The sequence below is a fragment of the Doryrhamphus excisus genome, linkage group LG16, assembly GCF_037039965.1.
Source record: "Doryrhamphus excisus strain RoL-2023G ecotype Guam linkage group LG16, RoL_Dexc_Guam_v1.1, whole genome shotgun sequence".
Classification (NCBI taxonomy): Eukaryota; Metazoa; Chordata; class Actinopteri; order Syngnathiformes; family Syngnathidae; genus Doryrhamphus; species Doryrhamphus excisus.
The window spans coordinates 5,932,529-5,953,379 of NC_136372.1; the positions used below are offsets into that span (position 1 = coordinate 5,932,529).

The following is a 20,851-nucleotide window of genomic DNA, read 5'->3' on the forward strand; positions in this document are numbered from 1 at the left end:
GTGTCTCAAGACCCTGCAGTTGCGCAATATGTTGTAAAATAAAAAAAGTATAAATGTGACTATAGTCGTGTTTTGTCATGTCTACAGGGCTCTTTTATTATTATTATTATTTATTTATTACTGATTGATTGATTTAATTTATTTTTCATCTTATTTTGTGTAGAAAAATTTGAGAACAGTGGAATGTTTTATCAAAGCTTTTCTTGTAGAAAATTGGAACCAAAGCGAAGTTTTTTTAAAAAATTTTCTTTTTAATAAATGCGTTTTTTTTGGGAGGGGGGCCTGATGCGCCCAGTCTCGCCCAGACCCGAATGGAATTGGAATATTTGGGTCCATGTAAACGTGGCTAGTGTTTCATCATGAAATCCCAAATGTGATCATTTAATAATACTTTTTCATTGTACTTATTAATCCATGAGGGCAGTGGTGTCATGGAGGTCCATGTTGCAGTTATGGATGCTCGCTGTGGGGCACGTAGAACTGTCAATATATATGAATAGAATTATGAATATGACCTCCCAGGCTTTTGAGGGCAACTGCCCCCTAGATGTTGAGTTTTTTTACGCCTGTGATTGCGTGTGCGTGTTTGTCCAAAGTGCGGCCCTAGGCTTGTTTTTTGTGGACGTGCTGCATAAATAAATGTAGCTTAAACTGGAAAGAAAAAAATGTTCAAGCCCACCTTCGGCCATCTCTGTGTGGAGTTTGCATGTTTTCCCCGTGTATGCGTGGGTTTTCTCCACAATAGCCACAATGTCTATGACAATTATTAGAGATCTCTAGACATGAAATAGCACCCCTATGGTCACCTTTGCACACAACTATAGAATATAATTAAAGCAAATAAGTCATTTAAGATATAAATTAAGCTTGTGTGTACATGCCCATGTTGTTATTATGTATTATAATGATCATGAGGGCTGCACGGCGGTCGAGTGGTTAGCGTGCAGACCTCACTGCTAGGAGACCCGAGTTCAAGCCCACCTTTGGCCATCTCTGTGTGGAGTTTGCATGTTCTCCTCGTGCATGCGTGGGTTTTCTCCACAATACCCACAATGTCAATGACAATTATTAGAGATCTCTAGACTTGAAATAGCACCCCTATGGTCACCTTTGCACACAACTATAGAATATAATTAAAGCAAATAAGTCATTTAAGATATAAATTAAGCTTGTGTGTACATGCCCATGTTGTTATTATGTATTATAATGATCATGAGGGCTGTACGGCGGTCGAGTGGTTAGCGTGCAGACCTCACAGCTAGGGGACCCGAGTTCAATCCCACCCTCGGCCATCTCTGTGTGGAGTTTGCATGTTCTCCTCGTGCATGCATGGGTTTTCTCCACAATAGCCACAATGTCTATGACAATTATTAGAGATCTCTAGACATGAAATAGCACCCCTATGGTCACCTTTGCACACAACTATAGAATATAATTAAAGCAAATAAGTCATTTAAGATATAAATTAAGCTTGTGTGTACATGCCCATGTTGTTATTATGTATTATAATGATCATGAGGGCTGCACGGCGGTCGAGTGGTTAGCGTGCAGACCTCACAGCTAGGGGACCCGAGTTCAATCCCACCCTCGGCCATCTCTGTGTGGAGTTTGCATGTTCTCCTCGTGCATGCATGGGTTTTCTCCACAATAGCCACAATGTCTATGACAATTATTAGAGATCTCTAGACATGAAATAGCACCCCTATGGTCACCTTTGCACACAACTATAGAATATAATTAAAGCAAATAAGTCATTTAAGATATAAATTAAGCTTGTGTGTACATGCCCATGTTGTTATTATGTATTATAATGATCATGAGGGCTGCACGTCGGTCGAGTGGTTAGCGTGCAGACCTCACAGCTAGGGGACCCGAGTTCAATCCCACCCTCGGCCATCTCTGTGTGGAGTTTGCATGTTCTCCTCGTGCATGCGTGGGTTTTCTCCACAATACCCACAATGTCAATGACAATTATTAGAGATCTCTAGACATGAAATAGCACCCCTATGGTCACCTTTGCACACAACTATAGGATATAATTAAAGCAAATAAGTCATTTAAGATATAAATTAAGCTTGTGTGTACATGCCCATGTTGTTATTATGTATTATAATGATCATGAGGGCTGTACGGTGGTCGAGTGGTTAGCGCGCAAACCTCACAGCTAGGGGACCCGAGTTCAATTCCACCCTCGCCATCTCTGTGTGGAGTTTGCATGTTCTCCCCGTGCATGCGTGGGTTTTCTCCGGGTACTCCGGTTTCCCACCACATTCCAAATATAGCCAATCACAGGGCACATATAGACAAACAACCATTCACACTCACATTCATACCTATGGACAATTTGGAGTTGCTAATTAACCTAGCATGTTTTTGGAATGTGGGAGGAAACCAGAGTACATGCAACGTTTACACGGAGATGCCTAATAGGTATTCTTTCCTTTTGGGAATAATTTCCTGTTTATTTCTTTAATTGGAACAATAGATGCTGTGAGATTTTTATGAATGATTCTTTCATGTATTCTCCATCTATGAATGGTTTCCCATCTTATTTGCAGCCCATTTGTTGCCAGCTTGGCCATTTTCTTGCTAAATCTGATGACTTTCCAAACACTTTGGAGGAAGACCAGCGACAAATAGAAAGACTTTTCCTGACATTTTGGGGTGATTTTCTGGTATTTGGAGATGTGAAAGTGAAAGCACATATTGTCCTGAGCGGTGAGCGTACAGCCGGAACACTATCTGCCACTCCCGAAGTCACCACCTCGCCGATTAGTGTGTCACAGGCTCCGGGCACATCGCCATGACGCTTTTTTGTCGTTATAACACATACCGCCATTCATTCATTTTCACCGCTTTCGACCCTCATGAGGGTCGCGGGGGATGCTGGAGCCTATCCCAGCTGTTTTCAGACAAGAGGCGGGGTACAACCTGGACTGGTCGCCAGCCAATCACAGGGCACATATAGACAAACAACCATTCACACTCACATTTATACCTATGGACAAATGAAACCAACACAGCATTGACTTCCTGTTCAATGCAAAATAAGATTCAAAATAAAAGCATGACAAATTAGCATAGCTAATATCATTCATTCATTCATTTTCAACCGCTTATCCTCACAAGGATCGCGGGGGGGGGGGGGTTGCTGTAGCCTATCCCAGCTGTCTGCGGGCGAGAGGGCGGCATACACCCTCGACTGGTGGCCAGCCAATCACAGGGCACATATAGACAAACAACCATTCACACTCACATTCATACCTATGGACAATTTGGAGTGGCCAATTAACCTAGCATGTTTTTGGAATGTGGGAGGAAACCGGAGTACTCAGAAAGATGGCCGAGGGTGGGATTGAACTCGGGTCTCCTAGCTGCGAGGCCTGTGCGCTAACCACTCGTTCACTGTGCAGCCCCACATATCGCCATGCTCCCATTAAATACACGGTTTGACTTACTTCAGAATCAACTCAAAAGTCCCTCAATAGTCTCTTGCTCACCCAATCAGGAGTCAGAACACAGTCTCGATGCATTCACTGACTTGCGGTGAGTCGGATATTTAACATTGGTTTTGAAAATGCACATTTATCCGACTTCGGTGTTTAAAAACTAGACCCCCTGGGGTACATTATCACTTATTAACATTATAGGTAAAGTTTGATGTCCATTGTTCGACAGTGAGCGTTTTTTCTTCATTGTTCAGCAAAAAAACCCGTCCATGCAACTCTTTGTTCGATGTCTTTTTCCATTCTGATTGGGTAATGTTCCGAAAAGCCTTTTCTTTTTTTTTTTTGTGTGTGTGATGGGAAAATGCACCCTTCCTATTCAAAAGACCTTTGCCGCCCCATTCTAAAGCAGAGTGATCTTAATGATCATGGTGATTATCAAAATGATCCAGTAGAAGAGCATAATGAGCCTATTTGCTTTGGATCAAGGCCGCCCGTAAATTAACACAGGCAGGCACAGACGGCGGCGTTTGGAAAACAAGATAACCCGCCATCTTTGTGTGACTGTCGCTTTATTTCACTTTTTTTTTTTTTTTTTTTGAAATTCTCCATGGTTGCAAACGTTCCCACCAGCAGTGTGAAATTTCCCCCCGACCCACACCCATTTTTGCTGCTTATAGTGTAATAGTGCAATAGTGTATTGGAAAGATGTTAGCTTTAATAGCAATCCTGCTGTTTGCTAGGTCTGTAGCTTTAATGCTAATGAGATGCATGCATGTTATCCACTTTCTGACTGATATCTTTAAGGCACACAGCATATTATGTTCCTGGGCTATGTAGACATGTTATATACCAAATGAAAGATTCGACTCTCATGCTTCATCAAGGAGAAAAAAGTTTGTTTCTACCATTTTCTGTTCTGTAGTAATCAGCAGTAGAACATAGGAAAGTTTCAGGAAAATATCGGTTCTCAACTAAAAAGGGACTAACTTTCACTTTGATATAAATTTAGCCATATTTAGCCAAAATGTCCTTTTTTTTTTTTTTTTGAAATTCTCCATGGTTGCAAACGTTCCCACCAGCAGCGTGAAATCCCCCCCCCCCACACACACACACACCCATTTTGCTGCTTATAGTCTCGTAGGAATATGATTTTTTTTTCTGCTCTATTAAAAGAAGACGCTTAATGACGGTGGATGTGATCGGTGCATAAGGTCGCTGCGTAGCTTGAGGCTCGTCACATCCTTAAAGTCACCCAAGCTGCACCCCCCCGAGGTGGGCTTGACTCACTGGGACTATTTATTGTTATCCCAAAAAAAAAAAAAAAACACTTTCTTAGCTCATTTATGTGTCGGGTATTAACTCACGCTTGGTTCCTTTCCTTCTCTTGTCATTCCTTTGTTTGCTTTCATCCATCATTCCGTACGACCGCCGTGTGTGCTCACAAAATGGAAAGCATTTTGCCTTTTTTCCTCCACTGTCATTACGACCTCTCTTGTGCTCTCCTCATCTTCCGAGGCCACAGGAGCGCGATTGCACAATATTGAAGCGTACTTTTAGGGTGGGAAAAAAAAAATAAAACGGCGGGAGTTGGATATTTCTTGTTAAAAGCTCAAAAAGTGATGAAAAGAAATTCAGCAGGAGGTGAATGTTTTTAACCTTCACGCCCGCTTTAAAATGAAGCTACAATTTTTGCGCCCATGTCAAAAAAAAAAATTTTTTTTTTGCCCTCAGGTCCCAAAATTATCCTTGGAAGGAATTATAATCTTTTCACTAAATTCAGACGTCACTTTATGTATAATGTTTCTTTTAATGCCGTCAGCGTGCATTTTTTTCAATGTGAAAAACACAAATTATGCAATATTTTTCAAAGGTTAGCTACAAAGTGGAATATTTGGTTTACCTTGACTGTAACTGCTAGCATTTAGTTTGAATTTTTTTATTTATTTATTTTATTTTTTTTTTTAAATCAATTCATTCAGAAAACTTACACTGTTCACCTTCAGGCCAAAACGGTCCATCTCATAAAATAAATGTTTTTTTTTCTTTTCACTCCATTCAAAGTCTTTAAACAGAATTTTTTATGGTCAAAAAGTGAATAAAAGAAACAGGAAGGGAATGTTTTTAACTCTCTGGGCCTTTTTAAAATTTTTTTTAACATAAATAAATATTAAAAAAGGCCTTAATGTTCTTTTTGTTCATCATTGGTTGTTTTTTTTTGTCATTTTTGCTCAGTATCTTTCTTATGGTGGAGTCTAACTGCTTTAATTGAGGCAAGGCAGGCCTGTAGTTCTTTGTATGATGTTGTGGGGCCTTTTGTGACCCCCTTGGATGAATCGTTGCTCTGCTCTTGGAGTAATTTTGGTTGGGAAGGTTCACCGCTGTTCCGTATTTTCGGCATCTGTGGATAATGGCTCTCACTGTGGTTTGCGGGAGTCCTAAAGTTTTTTAGAAATGACTTTATAACCTCTTCCATTAATCTCAGTTAAGTTAGGTTGTTTTATTTGTTAATAGTTTCATTTATAAACTGCATTTTGTGTTTAGTTGTGTTGTCAGTGACTAATATTTAATTTTGTTTGATCTGATACATTTATGTAAGTGTGATAAACCTTATTTTGGATTTTTGATACTGGCAAAAACAATATTTTTATCCATTTTGTGTTTAGTTTTGTGTTTAGTTGTGTTGTCAGTGACTAATATTTAATTTAGTTTAATCTGATGCATTTATGTAAGTGTGACAAACCTTATTTAGGATTTTTGATACAGACAAAAACAATTTTCTTCTCCATTTTGTGTTTAGTTTTGTGTTTAGTTGTGTTGTCAGTGACTAATATTTATTTTAGTTTGATCTGATACATTTATGTAAGTGTGATAAACCTTATTTAGGATTTTTAATACAGACAAAAACGATATTCTTTTCCATTTTGTGTTTAGTTTTGTGTTTAGTTGTGTTGTCAGCAACTAATATTTAATTTTGTTTAATCTGATACATTTATGTAAGTGTGATAAACCTTATTTTGGATTTTTGGCACAGACAAAAACAATATTTGTCTCCATTTTGTGTTTAGTTGTGTTGTCAGTGACTAATATTTATTTTAGTTTAATCTGATGCATTTATGTAAGTGTGATAAACCTTATTTAGGATTTTTGATACAGGCAAAAACAATATTCTTTTCCATTTTGTGTTTAGTTTTGTGTTTAGTTGTGTTGTCAGTGACTAATATTAAATTTTGTTTGATCTCGTGCATTTATGTAAGTGTGATAAACCTTATTTTGGATTTTTGATACAGACAAAAACAATATTCTCTTCCAAAAGTTATCCCTCTTTTAAAAATGCGTTCATAATGAGAGTCAGTGAGGCCAAATTGTCCCGAGGGTAAAAAGTGTAGTCATATAGTACAGTATGAAATCTATTGCAATAGAAGGTTAACAGTGCAGCACATCTATTAGACGTTATTACTGCGTCGTTGCGCTTGTTTGTGTCTGGTCCGCAACCCCCCCCCCCCCCCCCCCAGCCTTGTCCTTTGCTGTCTCAGCTGCTGGTCATTGTCGGCTCTGACAGAAACACCAAAGAAGAAGCCCCGTTCTCGCTCTCTGGCTTCGTCATGCTAGTATTCAGCGCACTAATCCGCACGGCGACAACCCAGCAGGTCGTAGCTTTGGGCCGGGCAGTGCCACTAGGGAGATGGGTAAATATCAGAGAAGGTCAGCGCCAGGAGGGGGACTGTGGAGGTGGAAGAGGAGGGGACGCCAAAAGCAGGGATGATAAAGAGATGAGGACGTCCGTGGCATCTTTTGACGCCTCCAACATGAAAGACCTGCTCTTTTTTTTTTTTTTTTTTGGAAGTGATAAAAATAATTGAAATATAAAAAATCAAGGCAGGTACATCGATACAATAGATAGATAGTTGCTGCCATCCATCCAAAAAGGTATAGCGGGTTGGAGGGATGAACACAATCCCCTGAAAGCCACCAACCTGACACTGCAATCAAAAAACACACACACACTCACAAAGCGTAGCGTCATGGAGCTCAGCAGGAGGGAACCTCGGCAGCGGTGGCGTCTCTGTCTCTGTTTACAGACGCTCTTTAAGCCCCTAGAGGACCGAAACGAGCTTTACTGTCAAAAAACCGGAGCTAAAGTTCCAGATTGTGATTTATTTCATTAAGCAAATGAGATGTGAGAGTCCTGCGGCACTCCTAACACACACACACACACACACACGCAGAAGAATAGTAGTACTTCCTCCTCTGCACATGAATCGTTGAATATGGCTGCACAACATATGTCGCATGTCTGATTCAATCAAGCGTTCAATCGCTGCAGAGCAGTGACAGCTGTCGCCATGCCGTGCTGCATCCATCAAAAGTACCTGACCACCATCCCTGGCAGGTGTGGGCGGGGTCTGTGGGGGGACCGCCCCTTAAAGTCCCCCATATCATACAGTCCCAGGGGTACTGCAATAGTGTATTGACCAATATCTAGCTTTAATAGCAAGTCCTGTTGTTTGCTTGGTCTGTAGCTTTAATGCTAATGAGATGCATGCATGTTATCCACTTTCTGCACTTGAAACTGATTACTTTTTTTAAGTTGCAGAGCATATTGTGTTGTTGGGCTATGTAGACATTTTATATACCAAATGAAAGATTCGACTCTCATGCTTCATCAGAAGAAAAAAGTTTGTTTCTACCATTTTCTGTTCTGTAGTAATCAGCGGTAGAACATAGGAAAGTTTCAGGAAAATATTGGTTCATAACTAAAAAAAGGACTTTCACTTTGATGCAAATTTAGCCATATTTAGCCAAAATGTTCTTTTTGCTAAAGAAAAACAACACAAGGATCAAATTTACAGCTTCCATGTCTATAGCTGACTGACTTTTTTATTTTAAGATGTGTAGCGAAGCCTGTTTTTTATTTTTATTTTTTATTTTATTTTTTTTTGTGTGCGGGTTCATCTATCTGGAGGAGGGTAAAGAGGTGGTATCATCTTCCGACTGTGAGCGTTTGAGCGCCTCTTCCCTCATGAGTGGGTCTAGAGATTTGGTTCCCTTTCCTTTCACTTCATTATTTTCACTGGTTATCTACTGTAATGTTACATACACATTTAGCCATAATCGGTGAATAAAAACAAAATAATCAAAAGTGCAGTTTCTCATCTCTGTAGCTGCCTGACAATCTGCAGAGGTCCAGGTTTTGTTTTAAGATGTGTAGCGAAGCCTGCATATCCCGCTTCTGAATGACCTTCCTTTTGACATATTTTTCCCTATGTCTGCCTTTCAGGTTCCTGTGCACGAAGAGGGTATAAGCTTGAAGAAGTCCCAACCGACCAACCCCGCCGCCTCATCCCCTCTGCCTGCTGACCAACTTCAACCCCGCCACCCCCACCCTCTCGACATCCATCATGGCTCTGGCGGTCCGCATCGTCTTAATGTGCGCCGTGGCTCTCGGTAACATCGCCCCATCCTCGCAAGGTAAGTCGGGCGATGTAGTGCGTGGAGTTCAAAGCGGGCGCATATTGCACACGTTGCATCCTTGGAACCCCACCCCCCACCCCCCACCTTCACCTCTCTGTATTGCAAACGAGCATGTAATATTTACATGTGAGCTGCGCTATGGAGCTTGTAAGCGTATCGACTTGCTGAGCAGGCTAGAAGAAGCACTTGATTAAGCCACAGTGAGGTGTAGTGTGTGTGTGTGTGTGTGTGTGTGTGTGTGTGTGTGAATGTCAATAACATTTGCTGACCAGTCAGAGCGTGGCGGCGCGGGGGGGTCCGTGCATGTAATGCTGCCATATGTGTGACTGCCTACCATAACATATTTCCATTTTATGACTATTGTATATAGTTTTGTGTGTGTATGCTTTTTACGCCTGGCAGCAGGTGACCTGGTTGTGCTGCATGATGCTGGAGGGTGTATGTGTGTGGATGAGGAGGAGGAGGAGGTGGACGACGAGGAGGAGGTGGAGGGATGCTGGGTGTCCTGCTAGTCGCCTGACACAGAGACAGCAGCTCACCATCTGCTGCAATGCTCTCAGTCAGTGCTGTGCCAAGCAGCCTCTGGGTGATGGACATTTAGCAAGAAGAAGGGGGCTTTTGGGGTGGGTGGAGGTGGGGTGGGGGGTTTACAAAGGAGAGTCGCTATGGTGCGGTGCCAGTTGATGAAGCAGTAAACCAAGAGAGGGAGGCTTGGATTTACATTTTTATAGTTTATGCTTGTGTCAGCAGTGGTGTTAGCATTAGCGCATTAATGCTGTGTTGGTTGTCATTGGACAGGAAGTGGAGGATGCTATGTTTTCCTTTCATTCTGCTCTCTGTTTGTAACATGTTTGGGCCTCTGGTGGTGCTTTTCCTGCAATTTGTTTGAATTCCCCCCATAAGAAATAATGGAAATTCAATTCATGGTAATGGTAATGGTTTTTTTTCATTTGAACATGCATCAGATTACAATTGAACGCATCACATAATCAGTTCACAGTTCCACATGTCCAAGTTACATAAGTTGTATGTAAACTAAGTTTTTAAGTTAATCTTACTTAATATAACCACAGTTCAATTTAATCAAAACATTTTACATATAAATATATATACATTTTCATATATTATATATATATAAATACATATAAATATACATATCCAACAAAAGTACTTAAAATGGAACAACGTGTTAAATGAACTTGGCATAAGTTATTAGAACTTTTTAAAGAACTTTTAGTATGCATAACTTAATTTATTTAAGTACTTTGAACATTCGGGTTTACAGTGTGCATGAGAAAGTGAAAAATACTCATGTACTAATGGTAATGGTTTCATTTCATTTGAACATGCATCAGATTACAATTGAATGCATCACATAATCAGTTCACAGTTCCACATGTCCAAAAGGAGTAGGAAGAAGCAAAGCTTATTAAATCCTACCCCTCCATCTGGTACTTTTACAATCAGTAACTGTTACATTTGTTCACTTCCGGCTTTCCTAATATAGTTGATGTTTTTTTTGTGTGTTTTTTGTGTTTTTTTTGTCACGTACCGAAGTATGAGGTGATATGACCATCCAATGACATAATGGGTACCATAGTGGTGGTTAGCACGCAGACCTCACAGCTAGGAGACCAGGGTTCAATTCCTCCCTTGGCCATCTCTGTGTGGAGTTTGCATGTTCTCCCCGTGCATGCGTGGGTTTTCTCCGGGTACTCCGGTTTCCTCCCACATTCCAAAAACATGCTAGGTTAATTGGCGAGTCCAAATTGTCCATAGGTATGAATGTGAGTGTGAATGGTTGTTTGTCTATATGTGCCCTGTGATTGGCTGGCCACCAGTGACAGCTGGGATAGGTTCCAGGACCCCCCGCGACCCTCATGAGGATAGAAAATGAATGAATGAATATACTGTCCAATCAAGAAAATAATCGGAATAAATGTATTTGAATGTTATTTAACTAACTAAATAGATTTTTTTTAGGGAAACTGTCCAATCCAAAAATTCAAATTAAATGCAGAAATAAGCTAAATAATTTTTCGGAATACTCCGGTTTCCTCCCACATTCCAAAAACATGCTAGGTTAATTGGTGACTCCAAATTGTCCATAGATATGAATGTGAGTGTGAATGGTTGTTTGTCTATATGTGCCCTGTGATTGGCTGGCAACCAGTCCAGGGTGTACCCTGCCTCTGGCCTGAAGACAGCTGGGATAGGCTCCAGCACCCCCGTGACTCTTGTGAGGATATGTGGAAGAAAATGAATGACTATATGAATGATTTATTGCTATAAGCTGAGGACCAAAAGTAAAGTGAAAAAAGAAGAATAGAGATGCAGTATAGCCGAATAGAACGGATGTGACAAGAACTTTTTTGAAGGAATGACTGCCGGGCTAATCTGTAGTCATTAAGGAAGCTGCAGGTTCTTTACACTTGACTTCACCACTAATGTGAACGCCTGTTCCTTCTAATATTTACCTCCTAATGCTTTGAATTTATAGGCTGGGGGTGTCCTGAGCATATTTGATGTATGTTTATAACACAATAAAATGACAGCTCCAACTTCATATTTGTTACTTTTTCACACCACTATTGATGCATTTGAACATAAAATGCTCCGTACTCTCTTTGAACTCTCCTTTACTGCATTCTAATGCTTTACCTGGACCGCCACCCTCCCCTGCAGGGACTTCCCGACAGAATGCCGCATGTATCCTGACAAAACGTTCCACTGATTGTACATGAATACTGGAGAATACAATGTCGCTCCCATAGTCCATTAGGTTTGCTTAATGTGGCAAACATGGCAGGCGGTGGCGGCGGTGGTGGTGTCGGCGGCATACGTGATGGAGCCCCAACGCCCGGCTTTTCATTTAGCATGCGCGCTAACCTTGCTGCAGTGTATGCTATTTCACCACGGTGGCAGCCGAGGCCATTATAAGGCTATTTGTAAGTCATTTTGCGATGTAATACATGTGGCAGGTTTCAATTTGCAAATGTGCTCACGTAGGCTCATGTGCCTTGTTTTTTTTTGGTTTTTTTTAATATACACCAGTGTGTGAACTGGCTTACCAGCTTAATCTTGTGTAATATAACCGTCCTCCCTTTTTCTTCACTGTGTTTTTTCAATTACATTTTCTATTACTCACATGAGCCTGCATTATTTATGTGATAGATGTACTCAATGGACAATGACACTAATGTGACATCAAGTCAAATGTCTTTGTAGGGCACAAGCAGGACTATAAACACACATACTAATAACTGGTTGGGCCACCCTTAGCAGTAACAACTGCAATCAAGTGTTTGTGATAACTTGCAATGAGTCTCTTATAGCGCTGTGGTGGAATTTTGGCACACTCATCTTTGCAGAATTGTTGTCATTCAGTCGCAATGGAGGGTTTTCTAGCATGAAGCCTTTTTAAGGTCATGCCACAGCATCAACACCACACCACACCAACCAGGTCTTAGCAAAAAATAGCAAAAAAAAAAAACCCCACACCATCACACTGCCACCACTATATTTTACTGTTGGTATATTGTTCTTTATCTCCATGAGTCTCTTATAGCGCAGTGGAGAAATTTTGGCACACTCATCTTTGCAGAATTGTTGTCATTCAGTCACAATGGAGGATTTTCTAGCATGAAGCCTTTTTAAGGTCATGCCACAGCATCAACACCACACCACACCAGGTCTTAGCAAAAATGTAGCAAAAAAGCCCCACACCATCAGACTACCACCACTATATTTTACTGTTGGTATATTGTTCTTTTTTTCAATGAGTCTCTTATAGCGCTGTGGAGCACTTTTAGGCCCACTCATCTTGGCAGAATTGTTGTCATTCAGTTGCAATGGAGGATTTTCTAGCATGAAGCCTTTTTAAGGTCATGCCACAGCATCTCAATAGGATTCAGGTCAGGACTTTGACTAGGCCACTCCAGTGTCTTCATTTAAAGGTGTACTTCCTGGTGTGTTTTGGATCATTGTCCTGCTGCAGAACCCAAGTTGGTTTCAGCTTGAGGTCACCAACAGGTCTTGAAGTAGCAAAAGAGCCCCACACCATCACACTACCACCACTATATTTTACTGTTGGTATATTGTTATTTTTCTCCATGAGTCGCTTATAGGGCTGTGGAGAAATTTTGGCCTACTCATCTTTGCAAAATTGTTGTCATTCAGTCGCAATGGAGGATTTTCTAGCATGAAGCCTTTTTAAAGTCATGCCACAGCATCTCAAGTCAGGTGAGGACTTTGACTAGGCCACTCCAAAGTCTTCATTCAGAGGTGGACTTCCTGGTGTGTTGGTTTAAGTTGGTTTAGCTTAAGTTGGTTTAGCTTGAGGTCACCAACCAGGTCTTAAAGTAGCAAAAAAGGCCCACACCATCACACTACCACCACTATATTTTACCGTTGTTTTTTTGTTCTTTTTTTCCATGAGTCTTTTTTTGGATTCAGGTCAGGACTTTGACTAGACCACTCAAAAGTCTTCATCCAAAGGTTGACTTGCTGCAGAACCTAAGTTGGTTTCAGCTTGAGGTCACCAACCAGGTCTTGAAGTAGCAAAATAGCCCCACACCATCATACTACCACCACTATATTTTACTGTTGGTATATTGTTCTTGTTCTCCATGGAAACGTTTTATGGCGGAATTGAAATGAGCCTGTTTGTTCAGTAGTGGTTTTGGTCTTGGAACTCTTGCCATGTAGGCCGTTTTTGCCCAGTGTCTTTCTTACAAATAGCCCATAAGTCACTGACCAGTTGTATAATAATAATAAAACATGAAAGATATCTGTGTTTACATGTATGGCGGCATGTCTTCCAAAGCATTTTGACCAAAAGCCATAGGGGGCGCCACATATGTCATTTACAAACTATGACCCGTCGTCACATGACTCTATATCACTTTTGTACATCTAATGAATATTGTATCGTATTCTACTATTGAACTAGGCCAACACACATTCATTGTGGCAATTGGGTAATATTGAAATTGTAATTTTCTTGGCCTCTCTAATTCATAACAATTGATTTCCTGACAGCCGAGTAGCAATAACATTGAGAGAGAGAGAGGTGGCGGGTGTGCCGCTAACCTTGCTAGCCTGCTGTTGACGTCTTATGTAATTTACTATGCAGTGTGTATACGCCTTGATACTATTGCCTTTTGTTTGCCGCGTCCTTTTTGTCAAGATAGTTTAGTATTTGCGATGGCGTTTAGCATTCCTACTGCTGCACAGTACATTCATCAACAAGAAATATTCTCAATAAATACTGACAATATCCTCCTCAAAAGCACGTCCGTCTGCTTTATAATCTGTTTTTTTTTTTTTTTTTACACGCTTTAAAGAAATATGTGCATACGTGCCTCAAGAAATCTCTCTCCTCTGAAGCAGAGCTAGCAAAGTGCATGTTAGGAATGCATACACGCCTGATGATTGTTTTTAATTTGCATACAAATGTGCATAAATGAAAGGTTAGCATTGGAATAATGAATAGGCATAAATATGTTTAATGCTGAGTTCACTGCTTTTGCTTACTAAAAAAAAGGTTAAGGTGGACATGACTCATTACCACCTCCTGTGGTAGAAAGTGGTATGACAGGATTGCTGAATTGATTTCCTGTATTTCATATTTATATTATTCCTTACTTTATTTGTTAATGTATTTATTATTTAATCACTTCATAATCATTTTCCTGTTTGTGTTAGAAAATGTTAATGTTAAAATGTCACTGTTATTGAAGATTTGGCTGCCAAAAGTCTGTCCTCCTTTGATCGTTTATCGCTTTCCTTGCCCGTTTTTTGCATTTCTTTTTTTTTTTTCTTCTTGTCTTTCGCCACCTACCTGCGCCAGGCGGGGGGGCTTGTGGCGGTCTTCAAAGCGCTGGGCTGAGAGCAGTGGATCACACGGTGGACCAGTGTGAGGCAAAGGTTAATGGACGGCCTTTGAGCATATATTGGGAGAGTCGGTGGGGCCGGCAGATGAAGAAAGGGAGAGGCCGTGGCAACATGGCGCCGTGTTCTTTTAAGCAGTCCTTTTTTGTTTTTATTTTTTTTATTTTTTTGAAGCTGACACTCTGCTTGCACACACCGCCCGCGGCATTATTTTTTGTGTTTGTTTGCGGTGTCCATTTTGTTGCTGTGTTTGTGTTTGGATGTATGTTAGCTTGTGTGCATTGATTCAGGCAACACAAACAAACTGGTTCATGAAGGCTAGCAGGCTGTTTGTATAGTCGTGTGCTCGCGGACTCCTTTTCACTCAAGACCTTGCACTGAGCTTCACTTTCACTTACATACATGCTAGTATTGCCAAAGCTTCTCTTTTATAGTGTTTTACAGTTTTGAAAGTCTTCTGTACTTGGGTGTCACAGTTAATTGGTCCCACTTCCCACCGTGATAATGTAGAGAATAAAGTAGTATTCCTTATGTATAGCATTAACATTTTAGAGCCCTGTAGACATGAAATAACATCCCTATAGTCACCTTTTACACTCATATTACCCAATAAAGTAGACATTATTATTTTTATTAATATTATGGTGATTATTTTACTATTGTGACTGAGATCATTCAAACATGCAATATAAGCCTGTTCCTTTGGCGATCACGTTTAATGCTTGTGTGTCTGACTGGACTTTACAGTAACATTACTGACACCTTGTGACCAGTGTAGAATATTACATATTATTCTTAACATCTTTCAATGCGTTTTCTGAATGCCTTATAATTGTGTTTTAGTTCATTTAGTCTTTTTCTTAAAAAAATGTTAATTTAAGAGAAAATGTGTTAAAAATTAAAAACTCAATGTTTGTGCATTTGTGCAAATGTGTGATATTCTCACATGTTTTTAAACATTATTTGACAACAGAAGAAGTTATTGACTTGTGTTGACTTGTGTGCTTATAACAAAAAAAATCAAATCCTGTGCTTCATGTAAGTCTGCACTAATGCGCACATACTGTAGCATTGAGTACCCAGCATGCCTTGCGGGTACTTTGTAAATAGCAGTATATTATGTTCTCGTAATTATCCCCCTAATATTTTGACTTTATTTTGTGACATTATATTCATTCATTCATTTTCTACAGCTTATCCTCACGAGGGTCATGGTGAATGCTGGAGCCTATCCCAGCTGTCTTCGGGCGAGAGGCAGGGTACACACTGGACTGCCTTATAATTGTATTTTAGTTCATTTAGTGTTTGTCTTAAAAAAAATTAATTTAGGATAATTTTGTTTTTAAATTATAGTTGTATCCAACCATAAAACTGTTTGTGCACTGACAGGTAATAACAAATGTGTGACATTATCACATGTTTTTAAACCTTATTTAACAACAGAAGAAGTTATTGACTTGTGTGATTGCGGCTTATAACAAAAAAAAAATCCAATCCTGGTCTCCATGTAAGTCTGGGCTAATGTGCCCATACTGTAGCATTTAGTACCCAGCATGCCCTGCGGGCACTTTGTAAATAACTGTTTGTTATCGGCACATGTTTGTGGTTAGCGCTTAGCTCCTGTCGCCCCGTGTAGGATGAATGGAAGTTCATTGTCGCTGTGTGTTAATTGACTTGTTACGTGTTATGCCTTTTTCAAACAAGCTGTCGGGTGCCATCTCGTAGATTACTGACAAGCGAGGGTGAGCATATAAAAATTCCAAAAAGATGTCATCAAATTCAGCGCACAAGGTAACAGTGTCTGAGACAGACAAAGCAAGTGGAGGCGTGTTAAGAGCAACGCAGGAAGTGTAAATGTGTTAATGTTTGCTGGTGAATAAAAATTAATTAGGCGTTTAGGTGAAGAAAGCGGTGTTAAAAAGGTTCCCGAATAGCGCGGCGGCGCTCCAAAGATGGGAGCGTTCAACAAGCGTTATACTGCTAAGTGTATTTTATTGCCGTGAACATCAATTTAAGGTCAGGGGGTGCTGGAGTTACCGCACCATGAGCGTTACATACGTATTGCCAACTCGTAAACATCCACTGCTGGAGCCTGGGCATTAACACACCACTCTATCCTACACGCTCACTGTCCACGCAGCCAAGCCTTTGGCCCGCCGTCTAAGGAGGTTAATTAAGTGTCTAATGCAGCGGCAGCGCTGGGCTTTGACACTCATCTCCACTAACAGGTCTCTGGATGCGATTTGCAACTCTTCCAAGTACGCGCACATTTTTCTGACAGCATCGAACCTCGTAAGGCGCTCGGCCTCGCCCTCTGTCTCTCTTTCGCCTCCATGCTTTCTTTGCCTTTCAGCCTCCGTTCAGGCTTCATCGGCGCTGCCCGGTCTCTCGCGTTCTCCTGTTTTTGCCGGTTTTGGCCGTGTTCGTGTTTGGTTTCGGGTAAAACGGAGGAGTGCAAACACACTGAAAAATGAAAGAGATTGAGATTTGTCAATTTAGATATGCTCAGATTTGTTTTGTAATTGTGGCTTTATTCCCACATTATTTTGATTTTTTTTTCCAAATTGCAACTTTACTGAATGTTTCTCATAATGTAATATATGCTCCCATATACTCCCCTGCAAATTTAATTTTATCTTTAGAATCGGTCTTTCTTCTTCTTATTGACTTTATATTTATACTTTATATTTTGACTTTATTCTGGTAAAATTACTGCTGATTTTTCAATTTCATTTTACACATATTTCACCTTTTTTCTAGTATATTATGTTCTCGTAATTATGACTTTATTCCCACATATTTTGATTTTTTTTCCCAAATTGCAACTTTACTAAATTTTTCTCATAATATAATATATGCCCCTACATACTCCCTGCAAATTTATTTTTTTTCATTAGAATCGGTCTTTCTTGTTTTTATTGACTGTATATTTATACTTTATATTTTGACTTTATTCTGGTAATATTACTGCTGATTTTTCAATTTCATTTTCCACATATTTCACCTTTTTTCTAGTATATTATGTTCTCGTAATTATGACTTTATTCCCATTATTTTTTTGACTTCATCCCTGTAATATTAGGATTTTTTGTTCAAAAATTGCAACTTTACTGAATATTTCTCATAATATATATAGTAATATATGCTACTATATACAATTTTTTTTCTTTTTATTCTTTTAATATTTTGACTTTATTCTGGTAAAATTACTGCTGATTTTTCAATGTCATTTTCCACATATTTCACCTTTTTCCAGTATATTATGTTCTCATAATTATGACTTTATTCCGCTAATATTTTTACTTTATTTTGTGACATGGGACAAGGTCATGGGGGATGCTGGAGCCTATCCCAGCTGACTTCAGGGCGAGAGGCAGGGTACACCCTGGACTGGTCGCCATGCAGCCAATCACAGGGCACATATAGACAAACAACCATTCACACTCACATTCATACCTATGGACAATTTGGAGTCGCCAATTAACCTAGCATGTTTTTGGAATGTGGGAGGAAACCGGAGTACCCGGAGAAAACCCACTCATGCACGGGGAGAACATGCAAACTCCACACAGAGATGGAATTGAACTCGGGTCTCCTAGCTGTGAGGCCTGCGTGCTAACCACTCAACCAGTGCCTTGAAATATCAGTCAAATTCACCAAAAATGTCCGGCATCGAACGAGTTAAGTAGAGTTAAGCTGCCTGATGTCACATGACATCTACAAAGTGATGTTTAGAGTAGTAGAAGGACTGCGCCATTGCGTTTTCCTCGCACCAGTCTAAAGCTAACTGAAAAGTTGTAAGACTGGAATCGGTTATTTTGGTTCCTGTCACAACTTCACCCCAAATTTCATACATGGAGAAGTGAAGTGTAAAAGCGGGCTTGACTTTGACTTTGCAGCTCTGTCATGCCTGCTACAGTTTCCCTGCTGCAGTTGATCGGAGACACAATGTGCTGCGGCTCCTGTGATTGGTGCTGCAAACAAAGTTGTACACGGCCTGTAGCACAGCTCGACTCCCTTGGGAGGAGGAGGAGAAAAAAAAGATATTTTACACCGGTTGCATCTCATACTTGGACGGACTGATTTTTATTTTAGGGCTATGCAACCCCCTCCCCCCCCTCGTCTCCTAAATCTCCCCCCCGCTGAGGCTTTTTTTTTATTGCATAATTAGGCGGCAGAGCTAGCAATGAAGCGCTTTGACAGTATGAGCACGTCCTGTCTCGCCTCGCTCCTCAAGTGTGTGTTGTGTGTGTGTGTGTGTGTGTGTGTGTGTGTTGCCGGGCGTCTCAGTGGCTGTCTTAATCTCCCCGCTATGCCTGCTAGTTCCCCCTACAGCAGAGTTTGTCAACAAGCAAGAGTTCCCGAGGTCGAAGCTGGATTGTTGTTTGCCTGCAAGACTTTTGAGAGGGAATTTTTGCAAATGTGCATTGCAACCAGGGTGTGTTTATTCCTTGTCCACCGTGGCCGAATTCTCCTGTGAATGATGTAATGTTGTGGACAGCATTGTAATTCATGAATCCATAACAGTAATAGCATAATCACGCTTCGGTACATTGCACAGTTTTTAAGGTCACGGTTTGGTACAGTACCAGAACAAAATGCTAAACTTTTAATCGTCTTTAACTCATTCAATCGCAGCCATGTTTGATAATTCAACCCCTTCAGTAGCGGACGTTTTAGACAATTTTGACTGATTTCTACCATTTTCCATTCTTTAGTGATCAGCAGTAGAACATAGGCAAGTTTCAGGAAAATGTCAGTTCCCAACAAAAAAATATATGTATACATTTCAAGCCTCAACTCAAATATCTAAACAATTGCCCTACTCTAAACATCACTTTGTCAGCTTCACTCAACTTAACTCGTTCAATGCCGGCCATTTTTGGTGAATTTGACTGATATTTCAAGGCACTGGGCTGCACAGCAGACGAGTGGAAATTTGTAAATAAAACCTTTTAGGGTCTGCACAGTGTAAAGTGGTTAGCACACAGGCTTCACAAATAGGAGACCCGAGTTCAATTCCACCCTTGGCCATCTCTGTGTGGAGTTTGCATGTTCTCCCTGTGCATGCGTGGGTTTTCTCCGGGTACTCCGGTTTCCTCCCACATTCCAAAAACATGCTAGGTTAATTGGTGACTCCAAATTGTCCATAGGTATGAATGTGAGTGTGAATGGTTGTTTGTCTATATGTGCCCTGTGATTGGCTGGCCTCCAGTCCAGGATGTACCTCGCCTCTCACCTGACGACAGCTGGGATAGACTCCAGCAACTCCCCTCGACCCTTGTGAGGATAAGCGGTAGAAGATGAATGAATATTTAAGCATTATTAGAGCCCTCTCGACATGAAATAACACCCCTATATTGACTTTTAAACCCTTATTACCCAAATTTGTAAATAAAAGGAAATAAAACCTTTTAGGGTCTGCACGGTGTAAAGTGGTTAGCACACAGGCTTCACAAATAGGAGACCCGAGTTCAATTCCACCCTCGGCCATCTCTGTGTGGGGTTTGCATGTTCTCCCCGTGCATGCGTGGGTTTTCTCCGGGTACTCCGGTTTCCCCCCACATTCCAAAAACATGCTAGGTTAATTGGCGACTCCAAATTGTCCATAGGTATGAATGTGAGTGTGAATGGTTGTTTGTCTATATGTGCCCTGTGATTGGCTGGCCACCAGTCCCGGGTGTAGCCCGCCTCACGCCTGAAGACAGCTGGGATAGACTCCAGCACCCCCTGAGACCCTCGTGAGGATAAGCGGTAGAAAATGAATGAATGAACACCATGAACTATTATATTTAATTTATATCTAAAGTTTCCCTACAATGTTGAATATGTACATACATACAAAAAGGAGCCATCCAGAGTACTTATCAAATCCACTTCTGTCACCTTGTGGTCGTTTTTATGGCTTAAAGCTACAGTAGCGACTTTTTAATGTGACTATTAGTGTGCAGTAGCGTCATCACCTCCACATAACAATCGTAGAAGTACGTCTTTGGTATTGAATCAGTGTAGCTGCAGGCACACGGTGTATTCCTCGC

At 40.7% G+C, this 20,851-nt stretch overlaps 1 protein-coding gene across 10 annotated transcripts in view; it reads left to right on the forward strand.

Annotated features, from left to right (window-relative positions):
* adgrl1a (adhesion G protein-coupled receptor L1a) overlaps positions 1-20,851 on the forward strand; it is a 234,461-nt gene that overhangs the window by 132,495 nt on the left and 81,115 nt on the right. For all 10 annotated transcript variants that reach the window (XM_078797091.1, XM_078797090.1, XM_078797097.1 and 7 more), the window contains one exon: positions 8,728-8,918. In XM_078797091.1, coding sequence (XP_078653217.1) covers positions 8,849-8,918 — 70 coding nt within the window. In that variant the 5' untranslated portion in view covers positions 8,728-8,848. The remainder of the gene's footprint in view (positions 1-8,727; positions 8,919-20,851) is intronic.